We start from the raw sequence: 23,321 nt of genomic DNA on the forward strand, positions 1-23,321 counted from the left end.
CTTGTATACAGGTATATCCCCTTTTGAAGATGCTAGACCAGAAGTCAACAGCGATTTGTACTTACTTTGGTAAGAGATCCATCAATTCCGAAGGGAATCCGGCATCTTGCACATTCAATTTCGATTGAGTCCAACTTTCTATCTCAGTGATCAGTTCGTGTTCTTGAGGTTGGAATTCGTAAGTTTCGCCTTGAGGATAATAATGTCCAATTCCGTATTTGTCTTCACTATCAGTATCGGTATCGGAATCATCATCGACACCAATATCGGTATATCCTTTCTTGAGACCTTGTTGAGCCACCAGACGAACTGCCTGGTTGATTTTTGAGGAATTTCGATTAACTTCATTGTGCGATTTGACCATCTCTCGGAATTGGCCATCTAACTGTTTTGCTCCGCCGGACGAAGTTCCATTCAGGATCTCATGGTATGTACTTATCGTCGAGCGAGTTAGGTCATTTGCTCTGTTGAGCAATAATCGATAAGGTTCAATCATGGAATTACGCTTTTTCAATTGGGTTATCTCATCAAATTGAGTCTGACATCTAGCCCTCAGACCGGAAACTTCATTCTTCACTTGAAGATCGACTGTCATATCTTCAGTCAAAGTTTCAATCATCGTTCCTATTTTAGTTCTCCACCTTTCATCTTCAGTCGGATCAGGCCAATTGACATTAGATGTTTTGGAACTTTGAGCCCATAGCCCATCTACCATCTTCGTGTAACCTTCTGCACTTTGCCTCAGCTTGGCCAAAGTGGCATCGGCATCCCGCCCTGTTGCTATAGAAGCGGGATCATTCGTCGTCTCTATTAATAGGGACGTACCGTGAGCGGTAGAAGAATCTTGAGCATTGGTATTGATCCAATTCCCGATCATTCCCTTTCGCATTTTGATGACGCTTTTTGACGACAATGCGTCATCAGGGTAGATGTAACTGTTCATGGTATGGGTGGTTCTGGATGTTCGAGAATAATCTGTGAGAGAGTACAGTGTTGTGGGACTGGAAAAGACGTATACGGCTAATTAATGAAGGATCAAGTTGGGGAGATGATGATACGAAATTGAACACTCGGATAACAATTTCGCAGTATCGTCCTGGTTACATATCGGTATATGTCTGACTTAGGCAATGTCAGTGGTGCACATACCAATGTAAATGTACAACCAAGAAGTCCGTTCGAACCTTTCTTCACCCTGCTTCTCCCAGAACAATAGAAATACGGTCGACCATGACATCATCCAGATAGAGTATAGTACGACATTCAACGTATCGTCGATTCGCCACAATTTTTGTCAAAGGATGGATTCTTGAGGTTTCAGAAGCAAGATGGTCGGTCTTGGTTCTTCAAAGGTGAACAAGTGCACACTCGCTCGAGCTATTTCGAAGACTGACGCGTACCCCACCCTCATGAAGATGAAGAGCGAGTGCCCTTACGAGTGGCCATGGGCATGACAACGGGCAGTCTGAATAGGTCGGATTTGTCATAGGAAAAAAATTGGCCACATTCAGTGATCCCATCTTCTGAACTTGTATCAGTTTGCAGAGGTCACAAATAATTTCTGGAGTTGTTCAATAAATCAGCAGGTGCTTAGACTATAACACCACTAGTGCTGAATGGCCTATCGATGTGATGCTCCTATATCCTAAAATTATAAAAACGTATAGTGCGGACATCGTAGTTCCCAATCTACAGTATGCGCCCAGTGGCGATAGATCAGGATCCCGGATACTCGCCATGACTGACTGCATTTTCCAAAATACTCGATTTCCACTTCCCTCCTTGCCCCACTTGGTACTCAATTGGCCCCAATTCGCCTCATCGGCCCATACGGGATGTTCAGGCGAAACGTAATTTTCCAATGAGCCAAAGCTTCCCGCAAATTTATCGTACTGCTCACATGCAACGTACATTTCCATCCATTGTTCTCTGAGTTCATCCGGATACTGATGTTCACTGAGATTTGCATCGTATCCATTAGAGGCGATATAGTCTTTAGAGGCACTTAAACATCCTTGAACACTTTCAGAAGCTCTTTAAAGATTGGTTCGATACTCGTTAAAGGTTGTGATCCGCGTTTGGATCTCCGCCAACTTCACAGTTGCTTCTGAGTAAGCACCAATTAGATACCTAGCTTGATGATTTTGGTAACTGTTTTGAGATTGAATCGAAGCGAAACTTCCCAGGAAAATCGGTTGCGGCCAAATCGAACTCACATCCTCTCCTCTACGAGCTTGTCTGTCGATCTCGTCCACAGTGGCAACATAGCTGCTGACGATTGCTTTCAGCCTTTCGAGATCGGAAGGTTGAGCCGTCATGAACTGAGGATCGGTATAGTTGGACTGCATGATTCGAGGCGGAAAAGTCTTGCAACTTATACCTGTAAAGTTATAAGGCCTTTTATTATGACTGACTTCTGGCGAATATCGAGACAAACCAGGAATATCTTATTCTTATTTACATGGGCTACTGAATGCATCGGTTCTTAAGGTGATTGACAAGACTGGAACATACAGTATATCCTTTCTTGAAACCCACTATGTGTGTAACCATCGAATTGGAGTACAATTTGTTTCTACCATCTAAGGAGCCTCCGCCTCCTTTGATGATTTCGCAAACCCGTATGATGTAAAAGATGAGAATCATGATCCTACGTCCTGCACTTTGCCACAGCATGTACAATATACAGTAGTTCAGAAAGTTTAGGATAGTTATGCGTCTCACTGTAGAACGCGAATAAAAGTTATGTGCTCAATCCAGGACTAAAGTATGAATTTGCATTCACCGAACGAGAATTCGTATATGCAAAGAAAGGAAGTTTAGATAACGTTGTCATCCTCTGCGTTATATGATACTCAACTACATTTCCATCAAAATATCATCCAACGCTTCACCCATATCATCCATATCAAACCTCCCATTATCCCTATACTCTTTCAGAGCGATTTGAAGTTCCCTATACTCAGAGGCCAATAAGCTATCTTGGGGATCATGATTGCCTGATAATTCCAACACTCTGATTATTTCATCTTCGTGAGCTTGTAGTTCTTCGAGGCTCTGGGTTAGAATCATCTTATCATCATACATATCAGCTTGCAGGAACTCATAGTCCTCTGAATTGGCATCAGCTTGGTTAAAAGCTTCTCTGGAGATATGGGAAGTATCAATAGCGGTTATAGCCCGACGTAGTGTCTTGATGGCCCATCTGGACCATTCAGTCTTATATGGCTTGGTCATGTCTACCCATTTCTCCATCAGAGAATTCATATCATCACTGATTTTCTGAAAGGAGTTTGCCGTTGATTGATCAGGAATAGCAATCAGTGGACTCGAATTGAAGTTCAAGTCCATGATTGAATTACGAATGTGAACATAAGATTGGAGACTCTTCTCTCCTGAATGGAGGATATCAAGTTCCAAATCTTCTGTTCGAGGACCACGACTCTTCGTATTTTGGATGACGGAATGGAATTGATCATAGTCGTGCTGAAGGGCTTTTTGATTTGATGACATGCTCTGAAAGATCTCTCTCCAAGGGAGGGTGGATTCGCTAAAATGTTCTGTCGTTGACGTAGTGAAATCATCCACATTGCGGGAAGTGGTCAAATCCATGACATTTGATGGACCTTGTGATTCCAGAACGAGCGGTTCAATATGAGGTGTAGAAGATTGAAGCGCGCCCTCTGTTCGTGAGCGTTTTTACCTGGAAAGGAGAATCATGAATTTCGCTTACAACACTATATTCTACTTCAGGTATACAGTATGTATATACGTCTGACGCGGACCGAGAAGAAACGAGAACACAGTTATTGTAAAGGTTATTTTCAAAGGATCGATCTCTTCGTTCTACTGTGCGGTATACTTCTGCTCGGCATACATGGACAAAAGAAAGACATGCCATGAGTTTTCTTGACTATCGTACTGTCCGGGTGAAGTATTGTAAATGTCGTAAAGAAGAAAGTCCTAGTGGTACGACTCCTTCTCTCAGGCGGACAGTGCAAATTCAACCTCATGGCAATCCGGTTATTTTCACACTCAGGAATACTGTAGCCGTACCAAACATGGATCACTTCTGAGAATCTTAAGACCATACAACACTGTTGGACTTGAGACATAGCAAAGTATTTGATTGGCTAATTACGACTCGATACCATCAGCTTTGCGCCCTCAGCATCGTGATTCACTTCGGATCAAATGCTGTTCTATGTCGGACGAAAGCCAAATCGGACAATCATACTTTCGGAAATGCTTTCTTTATGCGAGATATAACAGCCAAGTTGCTAAGCAAGTTTCATATTTAGATCTGTTTTAGTGAAATTGAAAGACAGCTACCATCAGTCATCAAACGCCCAGACGATCAAATAACATCTGATCTAAATGTAGATCTTCAGTATCGATGAAACGCGAAAGACTTCCGATGCTGAAAGCCGAATTCCGAAATCAGCCCAAAGTCAAAGACCGAAATCAACCCAATGAGACTTACCATAGCAATGTTTCCTCTTGACGCTGGTCAAGTGCTCCGCGAGGTGGGGGTAATTGGTCTACCTTCACTGATCGTTCGAGAGACCACATATCATACCACCCATCAATATATGGGTGCTTACTTCGGATTCAGGGCCAAACAGTATTGTACCAGGGTACAGTAAGAGTTTCGGAGGAATAAAGTTTTTTGTGGCACTTGCTTGTGGGCAGGAGGTGAGAAACACTTCACTCGCTCGTCAAGTACAATTTGGCTTCACTAGGTCATCAGATGATTGTGTTATGTGTGTGTGTGTTAGGTTGATTACCAGATGATATATGGGCGCATCATTCCTTGGTTGCCAGCAGCTCACTACTGTTTAAACGACTTACCATCATTCATAAACCATCAGGTTCATCATCACCATCAAAAACAAACAGACAAAGATCGACTGATTCAGCTGTTTCACCAAAATAAATTGATCAGATCCCTCAAACATCACCATGACCATCGGTCTATCGACATCTTAGAGTATACCTATATCATTCTTATCCCGCTATAGCACTGAGAGCTCATCTCGGTGCATCGAAGCATAGTCAAGGTACCTATCCATTCACACAACCTTCATTCAATACAACGCCACCACGCACCACAGAAGCGAAAAACACGACTTTACCTCGAGGCAATTTGATGAATGGCGGAGCAGAGCGATCAAACCGGAGATCGGAGAGATTAAAAAGTGACTTTGTTGGGTTTTCCAAAGGACGGGGACATGAAGTGGTGTTTTAGGTATAATGAGACTCACTGGTTTGAAGAACAATAGATTGAGGATCGTAAACAGTAAACGTGAGTATGGGATGATCGTCATGAGTAGTGTCTGATGGATTCTGTGATATATGACTGGCTGACTAAAGATTTCATTTCTGTTCATCATCAATTCTTCTTTCCCTTATAGAGCATCAAATCATCAACCAAGATCAAGTTGATCCGATCTTATTTGGGATTCGTGATTCATCAGATCAGATCGAAGAAGGTCTTAATTGAATTGGAGTGAGTAGCGTTAAGTGATGATATCCGTCTACGGCCTCGATCATCTCATTTAATCACTGTCAGACTACTTCCGCTAGACTAGTGTTCATCTCTGAAAAATTCAAACCACATCCTTCCGTCGATAAAACGTGGACTGATGCATTTCTCCCTTAGCTGATAGTCTCCCTCAACCACCTGACCGTATCATATAGCTCCTAACCAAAGTCTATAGAAGCATTCTGAAACCAAACTAGAATACCTAAGGAAAAGGACCCGCTAATATCGTGAGTGAAGAGACAGGATCTATCTATTCAGCGGTCTACTTTGATGGTTCATCTTTTTGTCTACCCTTGATCGTACCATCTTTTAATTGCTATTGCTGTGCAATGAAACGAGTCTAGAACCCTCCTTTCGATGCTCATCTCTTTATGTACCCTTGCAGCATTGCCCTCATCACCATCATCGTGCTCATGATCGTGATCGGTGAAAGCGGCAATGGATGTGTTGCTTTATAGTCTGTGCAATAATTCTGCTTTACGCCTGGACCTTCCCTCATGTTTTTTGATTCCATCTCCGTTAACTTTGTCCCTGATTGGTCTATGTTACAACTCGTTCTATATGAAGTGGGGTACAGAGATGCAGCTGTCTGTGTGAGTGGGGAAGAAGAGGAAAGACTAGACCAGACCTAACGGAACGGAGACGAGTTGAGATGAACCTTGCATTTCAATCTATTTTAAGTTTATAGTTGTTGTGTGTTATCGTGGCTTTCTGGCTTTTGGCTTTGAGCTAATCCGAACTCTTCCAATCCATCTTGACTCTAGTCGATTCTATAAGCTGGACCGGCCCCGTCAACCATTCGGAATATCAACAAGATCATTTGCATTTACTACCACTGTGTAGACGTCGTCATCCCCACTTTTGGTCCAGTGGCAACAGACAGAAACAATAAAAACGTTGAAACCCACCCATCCTTTACGATTTATAGACTATACACTAGAATCAGAATCGGTACCGAACCGAAGAAACCGATCTAAACATATTCTCCTACAGTACAACATACCTACAATCCAACCCGAAACATTCATTAAAAAAAGAGATCGTCGGAGACTGTCAACTGCTATTGTACTTTTTTAGTATACGTACTAAGTTAGTCATCTAAAATCCTATTTGGTGAGTTCCTCTTCCCCCTTCTGGTCTATCTCAACATCCGATCCGATGGATGTCGGATTCGATGGAGAGAGATACTATTCTTGAACCATCCTTTGAGTGGCTTTCGGTGAATGAGATGGTGTTGGATCCTAGTGCAAAGCCTCTATCTCAGCGAAAGTGGAGAGAGAAATGTTCGGGACCCGAAGTGGTACCGTTTGAAGATGGGGGGATGTGAAAGAGGACAACAGTGAACACTCCTTTCGCTTCTTTTTCGTATCCTCTGTTGAGATAATTTCCGTTTTGCCTTTACATTTACTTTGATATCCTACCCTGCACTGGGACGATGTGTGATTCCCTGTCCGTTATTAGACCTATTTTGTTTATTTGTGACCTTGGCTTGTTACTATCCTTTGGACTATAAGGGATTGCCGCACAGCCCACATACCTCCTCTTGGCTTTGGTAATCTCCTTTTGCATCACCGTATCCTGTTCATGACGCCGTCGTGACCGGACATTTTCTGTTCATCACCATCACCATCAAAAGTAGATTCATCAGCCATCATCCAACAATCCCAATCAGATAAAATCATAATATAATTTGTCTCTCACTGTTGTTGGATGTCTCTAACAGTCACACATCTGCTCGTGCTCTCTCTTCCTTCCTTTCCCCCTTTTTCTCTTTCGAATCTACTCTACTTCCCCCGTCCATCTTTTGATCATCACATCACAGTCTCTTGATCAGATCGTCTATCATTGTATTTCGGCTTTCAATCTAAATTGTATCATTGTTTCATCGCTAACTTAGTGTTTTGGCTCTTCTTCAATTTTAATATAAATTTACTCGTTCGATCTTCACCACTTGCTCGATCTTCGACATCCCCCTTCATCCCATCCTCACACACACTCCTCTATTCCTTTCGATCTCGCCCATGTCCATCCACCCGCTAAATTCAGATAAAGAGTCACCAGACTCTTCTTCCCAGTCGGTGGTAAACTTATTATCGCTCTCACTCTTGTGAGTGATTATCTCATCTCTCAATTGCAACAGACACCTCTTACCCTACAAGCACATCCAATAATCGATAATCCATCTTCACCTTTATAGCACCAGCGTTCTCCTCTCACTCCATACATATTCGAAATCGAACCCGGTGGCAACTTTAATCCCAACTCAGCTATCTCAGAGTACGACTTATTGGAAACACCCTTCTACAGCTATCCTGCCACTTCACTTCTTCCTAGTCTGTCACTCTCCATGTCATTTGTCCCTAAACCGCCTGCGAGCCATCATCATTCGGCGTCATACACCTACGGAACAAGTGAATCTCAATCTCAGTTCGCTTCGGGCGTTTCACAAGAGTGAGTACCGTCGTCTCCGTTCAATTTTCTCTTCCAGTTTACCCAATCATCTCATCCTCCATATCAAAATGCCAAAGGGGTAACACGGTCCGCGTTGTCATGTGTTTGTTTACGCCCTACGCCCTCATCCTCTCTTCTCTTTCCTCTCCCTTCTTTGTCGTGAGCCTACCGTCTTTCCTCTTTTAATAAAGTTCTTGAACCTTATTTCAGTATAATCAAACCATAAGGATCACCTGCTGATCGTTTGTATTTTCTTCCTTCTCTCCCTCAGACGAAGTACCTCATCACCCACACAACCTAGTGGACTAAATACTAATCAACTTTACAGTTGGCCACCCAAGAATCCTAGTCCTGTGCCACCGCTATCACTTCAATCGTTCGTGCTCCCTCCCCTGTTAAGCATCTTGAGAAGTCTCGATACTGAAGCTAGTATCTTTTCAAGTAGAAGTTCGGTCTCCTCGCCTTCTGCTGACGTTCACATCGGTCAACAACCCAACAACATGCAACAGTCTCATTATAGTCCAACTCAGACCTTACCTCAGGTTCAACCTCATTACGGGCCCTCGACAACCACAAGTTCCTCTTCAGTCCCAAACATGATGTTGCCACCCTTACGAATGCCCACTCACAACGATCCGAGAGTCAATCCTCCATACGCGAGCTCAGCTCCCCCACCATTGAATAGCAATCATTATGGTTATTCGTATTCCACCATGAACCAGTATTCCCCTTATCAAAGACCATCAATCTACTACAACGGTGGCCACGTCACTCAGAATTCCACCTCGTCCTCTGCCGGATCGGAACTATGGACACCCCTATCTGCTACCCCTTCCGGTGGTTATCCAATATTCAACAGCAGTAACAGTCAATCCAATAGTAATGGAGGTACTCCGACCTTTGGAGCTCAACCACCGCCTCATCAACCTAACACACCCAGCACGATTCAGCCTTCTGCCTTTCCCTCTTGGCAACCTACTTCCGATTTACGAAGTAGGATAGATGGGAATGGAAGTAATGGTCAAGGTACGATATCACCTCTAGGTATTTTGGGCGGAGGTGAGAGTGGTTCAAGGTTGACCGATAGAAGATCAAGTACACCTGGTGGTCAGAGCTCTACCACCGCTGGAGGTGGGAATGGTGAACGATGGGATAGACCAAGTTTGGGTCTATCTCCTGATAACTCGGATAGACTATCGACAAGCGATGAAGAGAAACCCAAGATAACAAAGAAAGGTAAAGGTAGTACTGGTAGTGGTACCGACGAGCCTGGTGGTGATGGGGCGATATCATTTACGACTGATGCTGAGGTCAAGCAGACTCCCGAGGTGAGCTAGATAATTTCCCTGACATGTCTCGAATATAGTTGATCATCTTCTGCTTCTCTCTACACACAGCTTAAAAGGATGTGCTTTAACTGTACCAATAAATCGCCACCTAGCTGGCGGAAATCACTTCTTCACCCAGGTAAAATCGTAAGTGTTATCAAAATTACCATTCTCCGCTTGGATCGGATGGGTGATTGACATGCGTTATTTGATTATTGTAGCTGTGCAACAAATGTGGTATCTTTGAAAGAACCCATCATAAGCCGAGACCACCTCAGAACGATGATCAGAAACTACGAAAACAGACTCCTGTTCCTGGCCTTACTACTGGATCGTACCGAAGGGAAATTCCACCTCAGTTACAGGTCATGAGAGATGACAGTGATGGAAGTCCCGCACCTCTTTCACCTTGTAAGTGGGATACTTTCTGCTCTTGACTATTATCATTTCATAAAACAAAAGCTCTGGGCCGAGCAATGTAATGGGCGAAAAAGGCTGATGTATAGTCCTGCGACAGACTCCAATGTACCCTCTCAAGCTACACCTGTATCAGCTACTTTCCAATTCCCATCAAGCTATAACTCACCTTCATCGACACTACTCCCCTCGTCCGGACCGTCAAGTACTGGACCTCGAAAGTTCATGGGTTCGGGACTGTGGCACCAAACTTCCCCATCTTCACATTCACATCTGCTCAACACTCCCGTGTCTTCATCGTCTGCCACGACTCTAGATGGAGGTGATTATTCGTCTTCATCGCCTATCAGAGGTATAGGTGTGGGAGTAGGATATCACGGACACGGCTCATCACCTTATGCTCATGCTTATGCGAATCGAAGGACGTACTCGCATCCTGTCAGAGTCAGTCCCATCATGCCTTCTTCCGCTGGTCCTATATCCCAATTCAATCAATTTAACAATAATTATAACAATAACAATAACAATAATGGATATGGTTCTCCAGGAAATTGGAATTCCACTAGAAGACATTCCGACGTTCAGCTATACACGAATCTCTCATCATCAGTCATTTGTTCTTTATCTCAGCTCTTTCTTTCTTGTTCTGGCAGTCTATCGTTATTACTTTATATGATATCGTCCTTAATATACGTACTTTTTACTTTACAATTTTTAACGAATCTTGACTTGGCTTGACTTTGAGCGAGACATTTGTTCTTTTATCTCAGCTCTTTCTTTCTTGTTCTGGCAGTCTATCGTTATTACTTTATATGATATCGCGTCCTTAATATACGTACTTTTTACTTTACAATTTTTATGAATCTTGACTTGGCTTGACTTTGAGCGATGAACCTCGTCTTGTCGCGAATCTTCTTTTTTCTCTTTACTATATTTGGATACGATATATTTATATGTATTGTTCGATTTTCGTTAGTTATTAAAGCACAATAGTTAGTTATGATGGCGAACACGTGAATATATGCGATTAGATGAATTTATGATGATCAACACACTGCTGATCTCGATCTACTCTAATTGAATATTGTCATTATGATCTAACTTACTCTGTATGTGTATGTATGCGTATATCCAATTCATGTTGGTTGTGAATGTATGAATCATAAGTGCAAATAAATACTTGTGGACATTTTTTTATCAAATCTTTTATCTTTTATCTAAATAATAATAATAGAATCATCATTAAAAAGCAAGGTTGAGCTTGATACTCTTTCTCTACCTCTATAACACCATCCACCTTTCATTTGATGAACTACATCTACAACAACATCCCACCCTATTTCATCCCATTTAACAATTACCTAATCAAATACCCGATTGAACTCGACTAAGCGGTAGGAGCAGAAGGAGTAGGATTCCAAGGTCCAGCATCTGATAAACTACATCCACCAGGACAGTTGCATTTCCCACCCAAATCCGTAGGCAGGTTCTCTTCAGGGATGTATTGGAGTAATTCCGTCTTGTAATTTTTACCTAGGATATGGATCTTGCGGACTGTAGCTTCGTCTAACCATGGTTTGATTAATGACCAGACGGTCGAGAAGAGGTATGGTGCCTATATACACGCATGGAGACAAAGACGTTTGAACACACGTCAATATCTATATGATTGGCTCGAGTACGAGCTTAAAACTCACGTTGATGATGAACATGTGTCCCATGGTTTCAGGCTAACAAGCAGGAAAAAAAGAACAAGCAAATGAAAGTCAGCTAATTATTCACAACCCATTATTCCTTATCTCTGATCACTTCGTTTGACGTTATCTCGTTGAGCGTCGAGTAGGAGGTAACACGTACGTCTGGATAAGAACAAACGAATCATTAGCTGCAACGTCCAATCAGTGCCAGATCATACACTCACAGTTGTTTTGTCCGATTGAACTGGCCGCGCCAACGTAGTCTTTCACTATAACACGGATATGAGCGTGAGCCTATTGATCTATTTGCGAGTCGTATTGATTTCTCCTTTTAATTCAATCTCCCATTCTTACCCTCAACCTGCTCCTCTCATGGTCCTCATGACAATTACGCCCAATCCCGATCCTACCTTGACTCTGAAACCCACCCATCACGCCAAACACATCCCTCTCTACTTGAGATTATCGATCACCCCACCATTTCACCTCTCTCTTTGCTCTTTCACATATTCATCTCTCTGGAGATCAATGATCAGACTCACCTTTATAGAAACTACTAATACCCGCATTATACAAATCCAAAATCGTACAAGAAGTCTCCACCAACTGACCAGCCTCCTTCGAACAAGCTGGTAATCTCGATTTCAAGAATTTCTCATATTCATGAACCAAATGATGTAATTGTCTATCTTGAGTGGTCAAAGCGTACAACTTGCTTATATCGAGTTTACCCAATTGTTCAATGTATATCGGTCTACCATCTTTATCGGTCTTGTGGTAGAATTGAGGATAGTATTTGTTTACTTCTCTTTGTTCTGGGTAATCGTAGCCGTTCCTAGTGACATGTAGGGTATTAGCAAAGGCCATGTATTCTATGATCCGGTTGATATATGTAAGAATGGATGGTTGAATAAATGGGACGAAACGGAGGATACAAGGATTAAAGATGGATCGGATAGATATATAGGGCACAGCTCCCACAATACGAACCACCACCCCCACACAAAGCTTGGATCGTCATCATACCATACTATCTGTCCCTCAACATCCATCCCTGCCCATCCCACAAAGCAACGTTGCAAAGAATGTGACATTATGAGCAAAGCAAAACTCACGCAGCAAGATCATCAGCTCCAAATTCCTTTCTCCACTTTTCGTTATTGTTCCACATCAATTTAGCTTTTGGTATATCGAACTTTCTCGCTCTCAAAAATCTCAACAGAGTTTGATCATCGAATCTGTCGTATCCTAGTTTAGCTACTACTTCATCTCTGTTGGCTGGGATGGACCCTTCGGCGGTGAGTTCTTCTCTGAATTTGGTCAAGGTGGCTTGTTGAGATTCGGAACTGTATCGTATACAAACAATATATCAGTATATCGATATGGACAACATGATATCCCTGATTACAGCTACAGCTATATGAGGAGGTTGATACACTTACAGATGTCCTGGGTGACCTGATAATGGATCGTTGGCGGCAGGAGCAGACTACAAAGGGATCAAAGGGTTAAGATGTTAGCACCATTATCGTCATCATCACCACCGTTCAGATGGGTTGTGCTCGTGTGGTCGTAGGATTATAGGCTCACCATTGTTTATAATCAATCTATATGATGAAGAGTGAAGGGAGCAGAGCAGTGAGAGATGATGGGAGAGTCGTATGATATGGTGTAGCTGTGTATGCTATGTAATGTCGATTGAATGATATGATGACCAGGTCAAAGTGTAAAGTGTAGTGTTGTATGCTGCCAGGTGTGAGCTGTGAGATGATATGACGCGTGTAGTCCTAAACAGGATAAATGACTAGAAATTCATTACAAGGATATTCAAACACTGGCTAATGGGATATTTTGATCCCGCTAATTCAGGCTTAGCGATCGAGATGCGGAAGGTAAACAAACAACGTTGGAGGGACGGAGCGCGACTACCTTGTCACCTCGGTACCTCCCCTCAACAACAACAACAGCAATATCATCAACCTCCTCCTCCCCAACAACAGCAACAACAATACCATCAACCACCTCCGCAGAACCACCGTCCACCCAGTTCAGGTGGATACAACCAACAGCCAGGTGGATATAATGGTCCACCACCTCCCCGACAACAATTTACTTCACCACCACCCCCACCTCAACAACAGGGTGGGTTTGATCCTCGACAACAGCAATTCCATCAACAGCAAGGTGGACCACCTGGTCAAGGTCAAGGCGGATATGGTCAGAGACCCAATTCCATCGGACGTCCCCCACAGGGATATCAACAACAGCAGCAACAACAACAAGGTCCACCACCTCAACAACAACAGAGATGGAGTCAGAACCAATATAATCAACCACCCCCGCCTCAACAGCAACAACAACAACAATGGCAACAATCACAAAGTCCACCTCCCCCACCTCCTCAACAACAGCAACAGCAACAGCAAGGAGCGGATGATGCTGAATTACAGAGAATGTAAGTACAGCCATTGCCTACCTTTTCAGACTATTTGTCATGCCCTCGCAGCCTAGTTTTTCACCGATATACTACAAGGAGGGTGTGAGCTGATCGAGTATCGACATGGATGCAGGTTCTCTCAATTCGACTCGTCCCGAACGGGTGATCTGAGTGCATATGACCTGCAAAGATTGTTAGCGAAAGATACGATGATGGATGCTAGGGAGGATGCAGTCAAGATGGTGAGTTGAGAGTATAGTATATATCATAAGTAAGGATGAGCTGACAAAATGTGTGAATTGTAAACTCACATTAGCTTATGAGTGAGTTTACCCGACCCATGATCTGGGTTCAAGAGAGACGAATCAATTTGAATACTAATGTTCATACTTGATACCTAAAGACATCTTCGATACGGATAAATCTGGTACTATCAACTTTATGGAATTCGAGGGATTGTACAGATACATTCAGGTGAGATAGTCGATTCAATCTTCCGTCATAATCCTTCAGTCTGATGCTGATCTGACCATCTTTTTGTTTCTCTTCCTCACTCTCTTTCAAATATTGTCCAATCACGCATTACCCTCCGTATACGTAGGATTGGCACGGTATCTTCCGTCGATTCGATCGTGACAACTCAGGCTTAATCGATCGTAAAGAACTGCACAACGCTCTGTTAGGATTTGGGTTTTCCCTACCGAAAGAGATGGTCATTCTATTAGAGAAGAGATTCGCTCCTCCTCCTACGTCAATCAACAGCCAGCAAAACAAGGGAATAAGTTTCGATAGGTTCTTGATGGCTTGTGTGACTGTTAAACATTATACGGAAGGGTTCAGGAGGTGAGTCACTGATGATACAATTCATCGGACAGATTCAAGCAGTGCTCTAATCACTCATGTCTCATGATATACTAGACTCGATACGAATGGTCAAGGTCATATAACAATAGATTACAATCAATTCGTAAGTCGACCTTCGTCGTGATACTGGACTTTGCGTACATTGGAAGGGCATGAGGCTGACTTTTACCTTTCTTGCTTACAGATGGAGTTGGTCCTTGATGCGCCGAGTTAGAGGTCGTAGTCTGAGTTGAATATAAGCAGAAAGCGGAGAAATGACGCAGCAATACGAATGGGATGACTTCGAGAGCGGAAGAAAGAACGGTTGGATAATTGATGTTCAGTGTGATACTCTGAATGGTCAAATAAGTAACATTTTTCAACTATATCATTACGGCTAATGACATTCTTCATCATGACATTCATGTATTATACTATGTCCTATCATTAATTGACTTGTCATCTCGCATCCAGTATCTCACATCCACGTCATTGCAAAATATGTTCCGACAAGATCGACTTTCGGTTCCCGATCTCGCCTCTAACCCACTACAAGATAGCCTGAGCATTAGGAGGCGTAGCTATACCTCCCTCAACGTTCAACCCCATACTAGTAAAGAAGAAAGTCCATCTACCTAATCTCTGACATTGTTTGGACAATTCACGTAAATCGAATAACTCTCCTATGGGTAATCCCCATCCAGCTAGGAAAACTTGATGGCATGAGAGTTCACCTGGGGCAGTTGGCCAAGTTTCGTATGATGGGCTATTGCACAGGTGAAGTACAAGTTAGTCAGGATCTTAGGATCTTAGGATCTCAGGATCTTGAGATAGACATAATCATATTAAATCATATTAAATCATAATGAAATGTTATGCATGAAACAAACTTACCAATCACTTGCAACGGCTGCGATCCCATTATCCCAATGCCACTTGTACAGCTCCTCATCAGCTTTCACACCGCAACTTTCATTCCTCTCCCTTTTCCTCAAAGCCTCTCTCTCTTGTTGACTTTGGGAAAGTATAGCTTCGGTATATCCCGTCCTTACTAGGAGTATATCACCCGGTTCGATGACCACGCGGTACTCTTCTGCACATGCTTTGAGGGTCGATAAGGGGATAGGATCAGAGTTGGAGAAAGGTTGGATAGATGGGAGGTTATGTTTGGAAAGATATAAGGGGATGTCGAGTAGATGAGCTCGTGATGTTATGGGTTTTTCGGCGTAATCTATATCATAAAGATAAAATCATCAATAAGTATATATATATATATATATATGACTATCTGGAGTGGTCAAAGATAAGACTCACTATGTATACCATATTTCTTGATTGTCAAATCACTAGCTTCCTTAATATCCATCCCACCGTAAAAACTATTTCCACATCGATAATGGAAAAGAACATTAGCTATACTGAGATATCACCTATTTACTTACACTTACCCATCTGATTGGAAGTATGAGGCAAGGTGGGACTCACGTGAATCTACCTTCCTCTGGCCAATTCTGATAAGCATAATGCCTGAACCCATCCCATTGAGTCGAGCACTGAGTATTGAAATGTAATATATCATCGTTTGAATGTCCAGAGCATTTACTATAGATTGCAATCCACATGATCATATTAGCTGACCGAAAAACTTTATGCTTGATAGTTGATGGTGAGGTATGTTGTGTTGTTTTGAGGATGATTAGTCACTTACATCTCATGCTCCATAGGTGATCTAGAGGCATGAACAGGGAAGAACGATAATGGTAGACTACAACGAGGACAACATATGTTAGCACATTGCATAGGATGATATTCAATGGCATCGGGTCGATCTGAAATGCGGTATGCGGTATGCGGTAGATTACCGATACCCACTTGAGATTGACAACTATGCCTTCAGTGATCGTATCCTTACCACTCTTGATACTTTGAGGAGTAATCAAGTTCAATCTTCCTTTTTCATCTTCACCTCCATCCTGTCCGTATAGACCCCAGGCGTTTAGGGGTGGTCCCGACTTGCTGATTGGTAAGGAAGAGTATGGTGGGTAGGTGGTCATCTTGGGATAGATATACATGTATTCTTTGTGTTGATGATAAGATTGGGACACCAAAAGTGATAGATGAAAGAAAGCAGGAGACTAGTACTGAGCTGACACTGGTGGACATCGAGTGATGCGATGACGATTTCGGACCGGATAGATCTTGTGTTTCCGTTGGAACTCACATCACATGGAAGAATTATCTTATCGCCTCGATGGTCTGTAAGTTATGTGTACGAGTTTCCAGTCGTCAATTAGAGTCGTCGGATGTGATAAGGCAGAGTATAAATGCACTTACTGACTTGTCTTCCAGGGGATTCCGTATAGTCATCCAAAAGACACACAATATATTGGCAGATCGATTTACTCGTCTCAACTAATGCCATGACCATCATCATTCGCTTCATATGTGCCACTTGGGTGATCAGGTCAACCTCCATTTATAGCTAGAAAGAAGCCAGTCGACGAATCAAGTGGAAACAGCTCAAATGAGGTTCTCATCTGTAGTAAAGTCAGACTCGGATGTTCTAAAATCCCATGAAATACTTGAAGTCCCTTCCCTACTTCACAGGTTTATCAACTAATCCCACTATTCGATTCGACATAAGCCAAAAAGCCCTTTGAAACTTGCAATTTGGACACTGTCGTTCTGTACCCTCGACATGGAAGGAGATAGTTGGACTCGATTCCAATATACCATAACTCGAAACCTCATCTTATCGTCGACCAACGATTTCTCAAGTACTGTACGAACCCTTCACACAGGTTTATCAACTAATCCCACTATTCGATTCGACATAAGCCAAAAGCCCTTTGAAACTTGCAATTTGGACACTGTCGTTCTGTACCCTCGACATGGAAGGAGATAGTTGGACTCGATTCCAATATACCATAACTCGAAACCTCATCTTATCGTCGACCAACGATTTCTCAAGTACTGTACGAACCCTTCACAGTAGGGTTTTTGACGATCTGGAAATAGATTCGCCAGATGAAGAAAGATTCAAGGAAGAGCACGAGACCGTTCATAGAGGACATGAATGGGTGATTGATCACGAGTCGACTATAGATGAAGAAAAGTTCCATCTAGGAGAATTACTGACGACGTGTGAAGATGAATGGACAAAATTGGAGGAACTTCGATGGAAACATTGGAAGATCATGGATTTATGTAATCTTCTGAGCAAAGCTAATGACCTGACTCAGCAAACGTTCTCTGCTCAGCTGAAAATGATGTATCCACGTGCATATGCAGGATATGGTGAACCATCTTTTCGGAGTCAACATGAAATCACGCTCGAAGACATGGTTCAAGCGCAGAGCAACGTGTTGACTCGAAGACACGACTACAGGAATATTATACCTCGACTCTCCGAGGAGCATGAGCTGGTGAGTGCTTGTAAGGATTGGGAAGATCTGAAGAGGGAACTGAAAAGAAGGGGATTGGTCGGTAGGTTACCTGATGGTTATATGAGACCTACAGTAGATAACTTTCACTACTGAGTAGTGAAAGATTGATGTACTGCACGATCATCGTAGATATGTAGATCAGTCTCTTTGCCCGTAGACGTGAAGGTAAGGAATATCGTGATCATTGTCTTCATGTATACAGTTACGGGTACAAAATGGTTCACGGATCGTCACCCAACTTTTAACTATACGGGAGATGGTGAAGAAGACGAAGATCACTTCACTGACAAACCGCGTCCATCGGTGATAGCATATCGCCGAAGTTGTGCCACCCGGCATAATACCGCTGTGACATAGGCGCTATTCGCCGCTTTTGTGAGCATGTTGAGTTTTTGATGGGTTGTGTGCATGGGAGATTGGTATGCAGCAGCAGAGTACTGGTTGCTTGCTTGGTGGTGCAGTGCAATCGTATCGATAATTGTTGATATCGGTGTTAGAGATCATCCTATACCTTCTCCAACCATCAACACTAAAAACTCGTAAGCTCAGCCTTTTGGTAGCACACAGAAGAAAGGAGGAGAGGACTGACCTGTCTGTTTATTTGTCATCTTCTTGCTCGACTCTCGACCCATTTAATCAATCTATCAACAATATCACCAAACATCCTTCTCATACCGACAACAACACCTTGTACGTACACTTGTAGATCAAAATGAAGGACATCTCTTCCGTTGAGACTTTGACCGTTCCAGAGGGTGTCACCGTCGCCCTCAAGGCTAGAACCATCACTGTTGAAGGTCCCAGAGGAAAGATCACAAAGAATGTCGGTCACATCCAAATGGATATCCAACTTGTGAGTGGGCACTGTCATTGAACGAGGTAGGATGCAAGTGGGACATTGGAGATTTTTGGGAAAGAGGCTGGTGGTTAGGAAGGGAAGGGAAGTAGCAGGAGGAAATGGGGAGAGATTGTACTTGAAGTATTGGGAGTGAGATAGAATTAGGCATCACATCGGAATGGAGGAATAGCGGAATACTGGTTCTCCATTGTGTGGTTACATCACAATCGTGGTCTAAACCTCGATGTTGCTGTTAAATGATTCGGGGAAGAACCAAAAGGGGTCTTGAATTGTGTCCTACTTGCATCTTAACAACTTGTCATTCTCAATCTTTATGAAGGTTTTATGCTGACGAAATTTTTCGTTTTCGTTTCTATTCTTCAGGTCAAGAAAGCTAAGTCTCAACAAGTTGTCTTCACCATCTGGCACGGTGCCCGAAAGCACGTCGCTTGTCTTAGAACCATCAAATCGTTGGTTGAGAACATGATCACCGGTGTCACCAAGGGATTCCTTTACAAGATGAGACTCGTTTACGCGCATTTCCCCATCAACGCTATCCCAGGTGACGGTGGTAAATCCATCCAAATCCGAAACTTCTGTGAGTTTGAGTTTGTCTACCTGTCTTCCCTTCGCTCCACAATCATCCATGTTAAAGTGGTTATAGTCACTCTTACTGACATATCCGTTTTGGATTCGTGTAGTGGGTGAGAAATTCGTTCGAGAATGTCCTATGCTTGAAGGTGTGACCGTTGCCATGTCCGATGTCAAGGATGAACTCCTCATCTCCGGTAACGATATCGAGAAAGTTTCCCAATCAGCCGCTTCCATCACCGATAAATGTAGAGTCAAGGAGAAGGATATCCGAAAGTTCTTGGATGGTGAGTTTCCAGTTTCCACTGTACTACATTTGATGATTTTCATCCATCTGATACAATATGCTACTCTATAATCAGGTATCTATATCTCCGAACGAACAACCGTTGTTCAAGAGGAAGTATAAATGCAAATGCAATCAATATCGGTTTCTTTTGATTTTAGGATTTGACTTTTGCATTTGGACTTGGATATGGGAAGAGGAGGGAGTTTGTTTCACGTGGGAGTCTATATTGACGAACACAAAACCTTTTGTCGAAGTCTTACGTTTGATAGGAATACCTTGAGAAGTGGTTGAAAGGGGTTTTCCTTTCATCAGATTGTAGACGACGATGTAACATCATTGACGCCCAATATTTCGTTTCCACTTCTCTCTCTACTTTGTCACTGATGGGGGATTGATACTGACTTGATCCGATCTTGAGGAAGGAAGTAATCAGCCGGAGCTAGGTCGTACTGTGTGTGACTGATGACTGACGACTGACCGGTGAATTTACAGCACGTATGTCGTAATTCCGATTAAGATTATTCCCTCTCAGACTTCGATCCTGTATGGAAGCATAACCATCCCAACTCCCATTTATGGTCATAGAACTCAAGAAACGCCGTATCCCGTCAGCTCTGCGAAGCTAAAGTCGGATATCGCTCGATCAGTACCGAAGTGGTATACCACTTAGGGATCTCGACTCCTGTAGTTGATTTCCTTTTTGTGATCTGGATTAATTACAGTCTTTACCGCAATCTGACCTGACCTGTTTTGTCATCACTGTCAGGGGAATAGTAGACACGATTCTGCAAAGGACACGTCAAATGAGACTGTATCAGCTATCAAGTCATTGCATCATTCTACTCAATGTTAGGATGAAGTAAGAACAAGATGAGGCAGTCAAGTTTGGATCAGGACACTATATAACGGATAATATACACTATCGTGACATTTATTGTGAAAATTCAAGTCCGCCTATTACCGTTTCTTGCAATCCTCAAAGACTCAAGTTCACTATTGAACCTCGACTGAAGATCCTCAGCCGTATGTTGATTCCACACCTGACTTATATCTGAATTCCAGGTTGAGATCCCTTCCGTCGCTCGTTGCAGAGTACCCCGCCATGCATCCGAGTCACTCTGAATCGAGTCGGAGTATCTGTTGAGATAATCGATCCTAGTCTGTCGAAGGGCCGTAATCGTATCTTCGAGTCGGTCGATGATACGTGTTTGGCAGGTATCGTACTCGCCCTGATCGTACATCCCATCAAGAGCTTCTTCCATACTGAATATACTGGGAATCAAAGTAGTTCTTATCACTTTTTTCCAGGATCAATTGTCTTCTTCTATTTCTTCTGGTCGAACGGCTTCGTAAATTTCAGCCCTTAGCTTATACCGACTTATCTGGCGATCTTTCTGATCTCTTCCGCTTATATACCTGCAAGTCACTGAATAAGACCATGCCACACTTGAGCGAATGGAAAATGTTCTCATGATGCATCTGCAAAAAGAGTGAACGGAAGTAGAAGCGAAAAGAAGAGAAGATTGATGGCTAAATACCGGAATTACCGTGTAATGAATGGAGGTACAGTAGTATTCTGCCATCTTCTGCAGCATCACCTGAAATTACGATCTGCGATGTGTATGAAGGAATGAGGGGATCATGTTGCCACAGCCAAAGTACAAGCGACATCCAAGACTGATTCAATATTATGAATACTTTGCGAATTGCCGCACATGAAATCGCAGTGAGTTGGTTTGTACAGTCCAGTCCCAATCTGCTCTCTCGCCACCTTGGGATCTCTTTGATCCCAATTCATTCCGATGCATCCTCCTCGGCCCTGCTAGTCTGCTAAGGAGGCTATGTCTAATGCCAACGAAAGTCTGACCCTCTGGGAAAAAAAAAAAAACAGAAGCAAGAGCTTGGCAAGCTTCGACACTCTTTTCTGAAGTGGGTAGAAAGGATTGTAATCACATAAGTGAAAAACTCGGACAGACGCCACGCACAGCTTTCCTTCGTCAGCTCGAAGAGCAGTGCGTACAAGCTGAAAGGGAAGAGGGACATGTTATCTCTTTTGTCTCGGATGCCCCTCCTTCAAACCTCCTGCTAGTCAAAGTCACTTCTGGTCTCGTTGTTGTTCTGTATCTGTCAAGCTTCTGAACGATCCCTTGTACAAGTCTTCTCAAAAGCTCACCCGCGACAGCTTGATGTTCGCCACTCTTTATGAATGCCCTTCATCTTTCATCATCCTGACAATTGAGCAGGCGAATGAGGTAAGCAAGTGAGTCATCAAGGTGTTTAAACGGTCATCGTAAGCGAACTACACAGCATCGTACATCTGTTCTTGCCGTTACAACATGAACATCTCTTCAGACCTGATGTCAGTACAAACCCTCGAGAGTGTCGCGCCGACCGAGGTCGAAACTTTCCTCAAAGCGATCGATTTGATGGAGAGGAACGTAAAGGAACTGGACAAATGTTCTCAGCAATTGGGAGAAACGTTGCAAATGAGTATGGAAGGAACGCTCGGCAATGACGAAAAGGGAATATTAGCCAGGGTATCATCGACTGATACTTGGTACAATGCCGCTAAGATTTCGTGCGGCCAAGCATGGCATAAATTGGGTGATCCCAATTGTGTGGAGCTACAAAGAGCTTCCCATATTCACTCTCGCAAAGAAACTGTAACTAACCAAATACACGATACGATCTTACCCTATGCGTCTAATTGGTTGAGCGCCGCTTTCGACGAAATCGTCCAACAAACTAATACCATTTCCGAAACGCACAGAGAATTCCGTCAAGATCCAGAGAATTGGAAGAAGACAAGGGGGATACAATCGTTAGAAAACGTACATAAAGCTTTGAGATCGTACAATCAGAATATCCGGGCTGCTTTGACTTGCTCTCAAGCATTGACCAGTAAAGGTTTTGGTAAATTGCAAGAGTCTAAAGCTGCTACTTTACACTTGAGCCACCAGATGGAACGAGTTTATCGCCCTTGGAGCGATGATACTGCTTTATATAAGTCCGAGTCGATTCAATGGGGCACACAAGTTTTTACTGAACTGAAAAGCGAATGTGAAGGCTTTTTACGTTTGGTTGGATCCGCACCTATTCTTAGTACAAGTGACGAACGATCCAATTGGGAGAGAGAACTAGCGGCAAGTCGAGATAGGTTGACAACGCTTTACGCGTCAGCTGCAAGCCATAAGGAAGATTGGAAGACCCTTTTCTGTATCGTCGAGCCCAATCATGAGTATCGGACTACATGTGAGGCCTGGGGTAAGATCTCGGTAGAGGTCAGAAACGCTTTCAGAACACTGAATTGCCGCGGTGCGCAGGGCTCGTCGTTAAACTTGGATAGCTTGACCAGCGTGCTTGAGGATCTGTAGATGAGGACAGGAATTTCGTTCAACGCCACACTCGAGGAAATAAGGGTGTCTTGGTGCAGCTATAA

General features: G+C 43.1%; 10 protein-coding genes and 1 non-coding gene across 11 annotated transcripts; 6 read left to right on the forward strand and 5 right to left on the reverse strand.

Annotated features, from left to right (window-relative positions):
* Positions 1 to 61: 61 nt before the first annotated feature.
* V865_000754 (uncharacterized protein) lies at positions 62 to 889 on the reverse strand (the record flags this gene model as incomplete). Its single annotated transcript, XM_066224583.1, has 1 exon — positions 62 to 889. The coding sequence occupies one exon, from the start codon at positions 887 to 889 to the stop codon at positions 62 to 64; it is 828 nt and encodes a 275-aa protein (XP_066080680.1).
* Positions 890 to 2,859: 1,970 nt separating this feature from the next.
* On the reverse strand, positions 2,860 to 3,513 carry V865_000755 (uncharacterized protein; the record flags this gene model as incomplete). The annotated part of the gene is made up of 1 exon (XM_066224584.1): positions 2,860 to 3,513. One exon carries the CDS (start codon positions 3,511 to 3,513, stop codon positions 2,860 to 2,862), a length of 654 nt encoding a protein of 217 aa, XP_066080681.1.
* A 4,379-nt stretch (positions 3,514 to 7,892) lies between these two features.
* On the forward strand, positions 7,893 to 10,479 carry V865_000756 (uncharacterized protein; the record flags this gene model as incomplete). Its single annotated transcript, XM_066224585.1, has 5 exons — positions 7,893 to 7,996; positions 8,268 to 9,324; positions 9,394 to 9,471; positions 9,546 to 9,735; positions 9,842 to 10,479. The coding sequence occupies 5 exons, from the start codon at positions 7,893 to 7,895 to the stop codon at positions 10,477 to 10,479; spliced, it is 2,067 nt and encodes a 688-aa protein (XP_066080682.1).
* Positions 10,480 to 11,128: 649 nt separating this feature from the next.
* Positions 11,129 to 11,462, reverse strand: V865_000757 (uncharacterized protein; the record flags this gene model as incomplete). Its single annotated transcript, XM_066224586.1, has 2 exons — positions 11,129 to 11,356; positions 11,439 to 11,462. 2 exons carry the CDS (start codon positions 11,460 to 11,462, stop codon positions 11,129 to 11,131), a joined length of 252 nt encoding a protein of 83 aa, XP_066080683.1.
* A 67-nt stretch (positions 11,463 to 11,529) lies between these two features.
* Positions 11,530 to 13,031, reverse strand: V865_000758 (uncharacterized protein; the record flags this gene model as incomplete). Its single annotated transcript, XM_066224587.1, has 6 exons — positions 11,530 to 11,600; positions 11,663 to 11,707; positions 11,981 to 12,273; positions 12,554 to 12,784; positions 12,881 to 12,927; positions 13,029 to 13,031. 6 exons carry the CDS (start codon positions 13,029 to 13,031, stop codon positions 11,530 to 11,532), a joined length of 690 nt encoding a protein of 229 aa, XP_066080684.1.
* A 248-nt stretch (positions 13,032 to 13,279) lies between these two features.
* Positions 13,280 to 14,953, forward strand: V865_000759 (uncharacterized protein; the record flags this gene model as incomplete). Its single annotated transcript, XM_066224588.1, has 7 exons — positions 13,280 to 13,893; positions 14,009 to 14,117; positions 14,192 to 14,198; positions 14,279 to 14,349; positions 14,477 to 14,718; positions 14,794 to 14,842; positions 14,924 to 14,953. 7 exons carry the CDS (start codon positions 13,280 to 13,282, stop codon positions 14,951 to 14,953), a joined length of 1,122 nt encoding a protein of 373 aa, XP_066080685.1.
* A 314-nt stretch (positions 14,954 to 15,267) lies between these two features.
* Positions 15,268 to 16,772, reverse strand: V865_000760 (uncharacterized protein; the record flags this gene model as incomplete). Its single annotated transcript, XM_066224589.1, has 6 exons — positions 15,268 to 15,484; positions 15,613 to 15,949; positions 16,033 to 16,097; positions 16,204 to 16,320; positions 16,427 to 16,483; positions 16,591 to 16,772. The coding sequence occupies 6 exons, from the start codon at positions 16,770 to 16,772 to the stop codon at positions 15,268 to 15,270; spliced, it is 975 nt and encodes a 324-aa protein (XP_066080686.1).
* Positions 16,773 to 17,609: 837 nt separating this feature from the next.
* On the forward strand, positions 17,610 to 18,257 carry V865_000761 (uncharacterized protein; the record flags this gene model as incomplete). The annotated part of the gene is made up of 1 exon (XM_066224590.1): positions 17,610 to 18,257. One exon carries the CDS (start codon positions 17,610 to 17,612, stop codon positions 18,255 to 18,257), a length of 648 nt encoding a protein of 215 aa, XP_066080687.1.
* Positions 18,258 to 18,876: 619 nt separating this feature from the next.
* Positions 18,877 to 20,002, forward strand: V865_000762 (uncharacterized protein; the record flags this gene model as incomplete). Its single annotated transcript, XM_066224591.1, has 4 exons — positions 18,877 to 19,017; positions 19,387 to 19,600; positions 19,704 to 19,880; positions 19,956 to 20,002. The coding sequence occupies 4 exons, from the start codon at positions 18,877 to 18,879 to the stop codon at positions 20,000 to 20,002; spliced, it is 579 nt and encodes a 192-aa protein (XP_066080688.1).
* A 454-nt stretch (positions 20,003 to 20,456) lies between these two features.
* Positions 20,457 to 20,572, forward strand: V865_000763. Its single transcript, XR_010725564.1, has one exon. It is a non-coding gene; the product is annotated as a 5S ribosomal RNA (ribosomal RNA).
* A 1,646-nt stretch (positions 20,573 to 22,218) lies between these two features.
* Positions 22,219 to 23,256, forward strand: V865_000764 (uncharacterized protein; the record flags this gene model as incomplete). The annotated part of the gene is made up of 1 exon (XM_066224592.1): positions 22,219 to 23,256. The coding sequence occupies one exon, from the start codon at positions 22,219 to 22,221 to the stop codon at positions 23,254 to 23,256; it is 1,038 nt and encodes a 345-aa protein (XP_066080689.1).
* Between the last annotated feature and the right edge of the window lie 65 nt (positions 23,257 to 23,321).

This window comes from Kwoniella europaea, chromosome 1 (genome assembly GCF_036810445.1).
Source record: "Kwoniella europaea PYCC6329 chromosome 1, complete sequence".
In the NCBI taxonomy this organism is placed as follows: domain Eukaryota; kingdom Fungi; phylum Basidiomycota; class Tremellomycetes; order Tremellales; family Cryptococcaceae; genus Kwoniella; species Kwoniella europaea.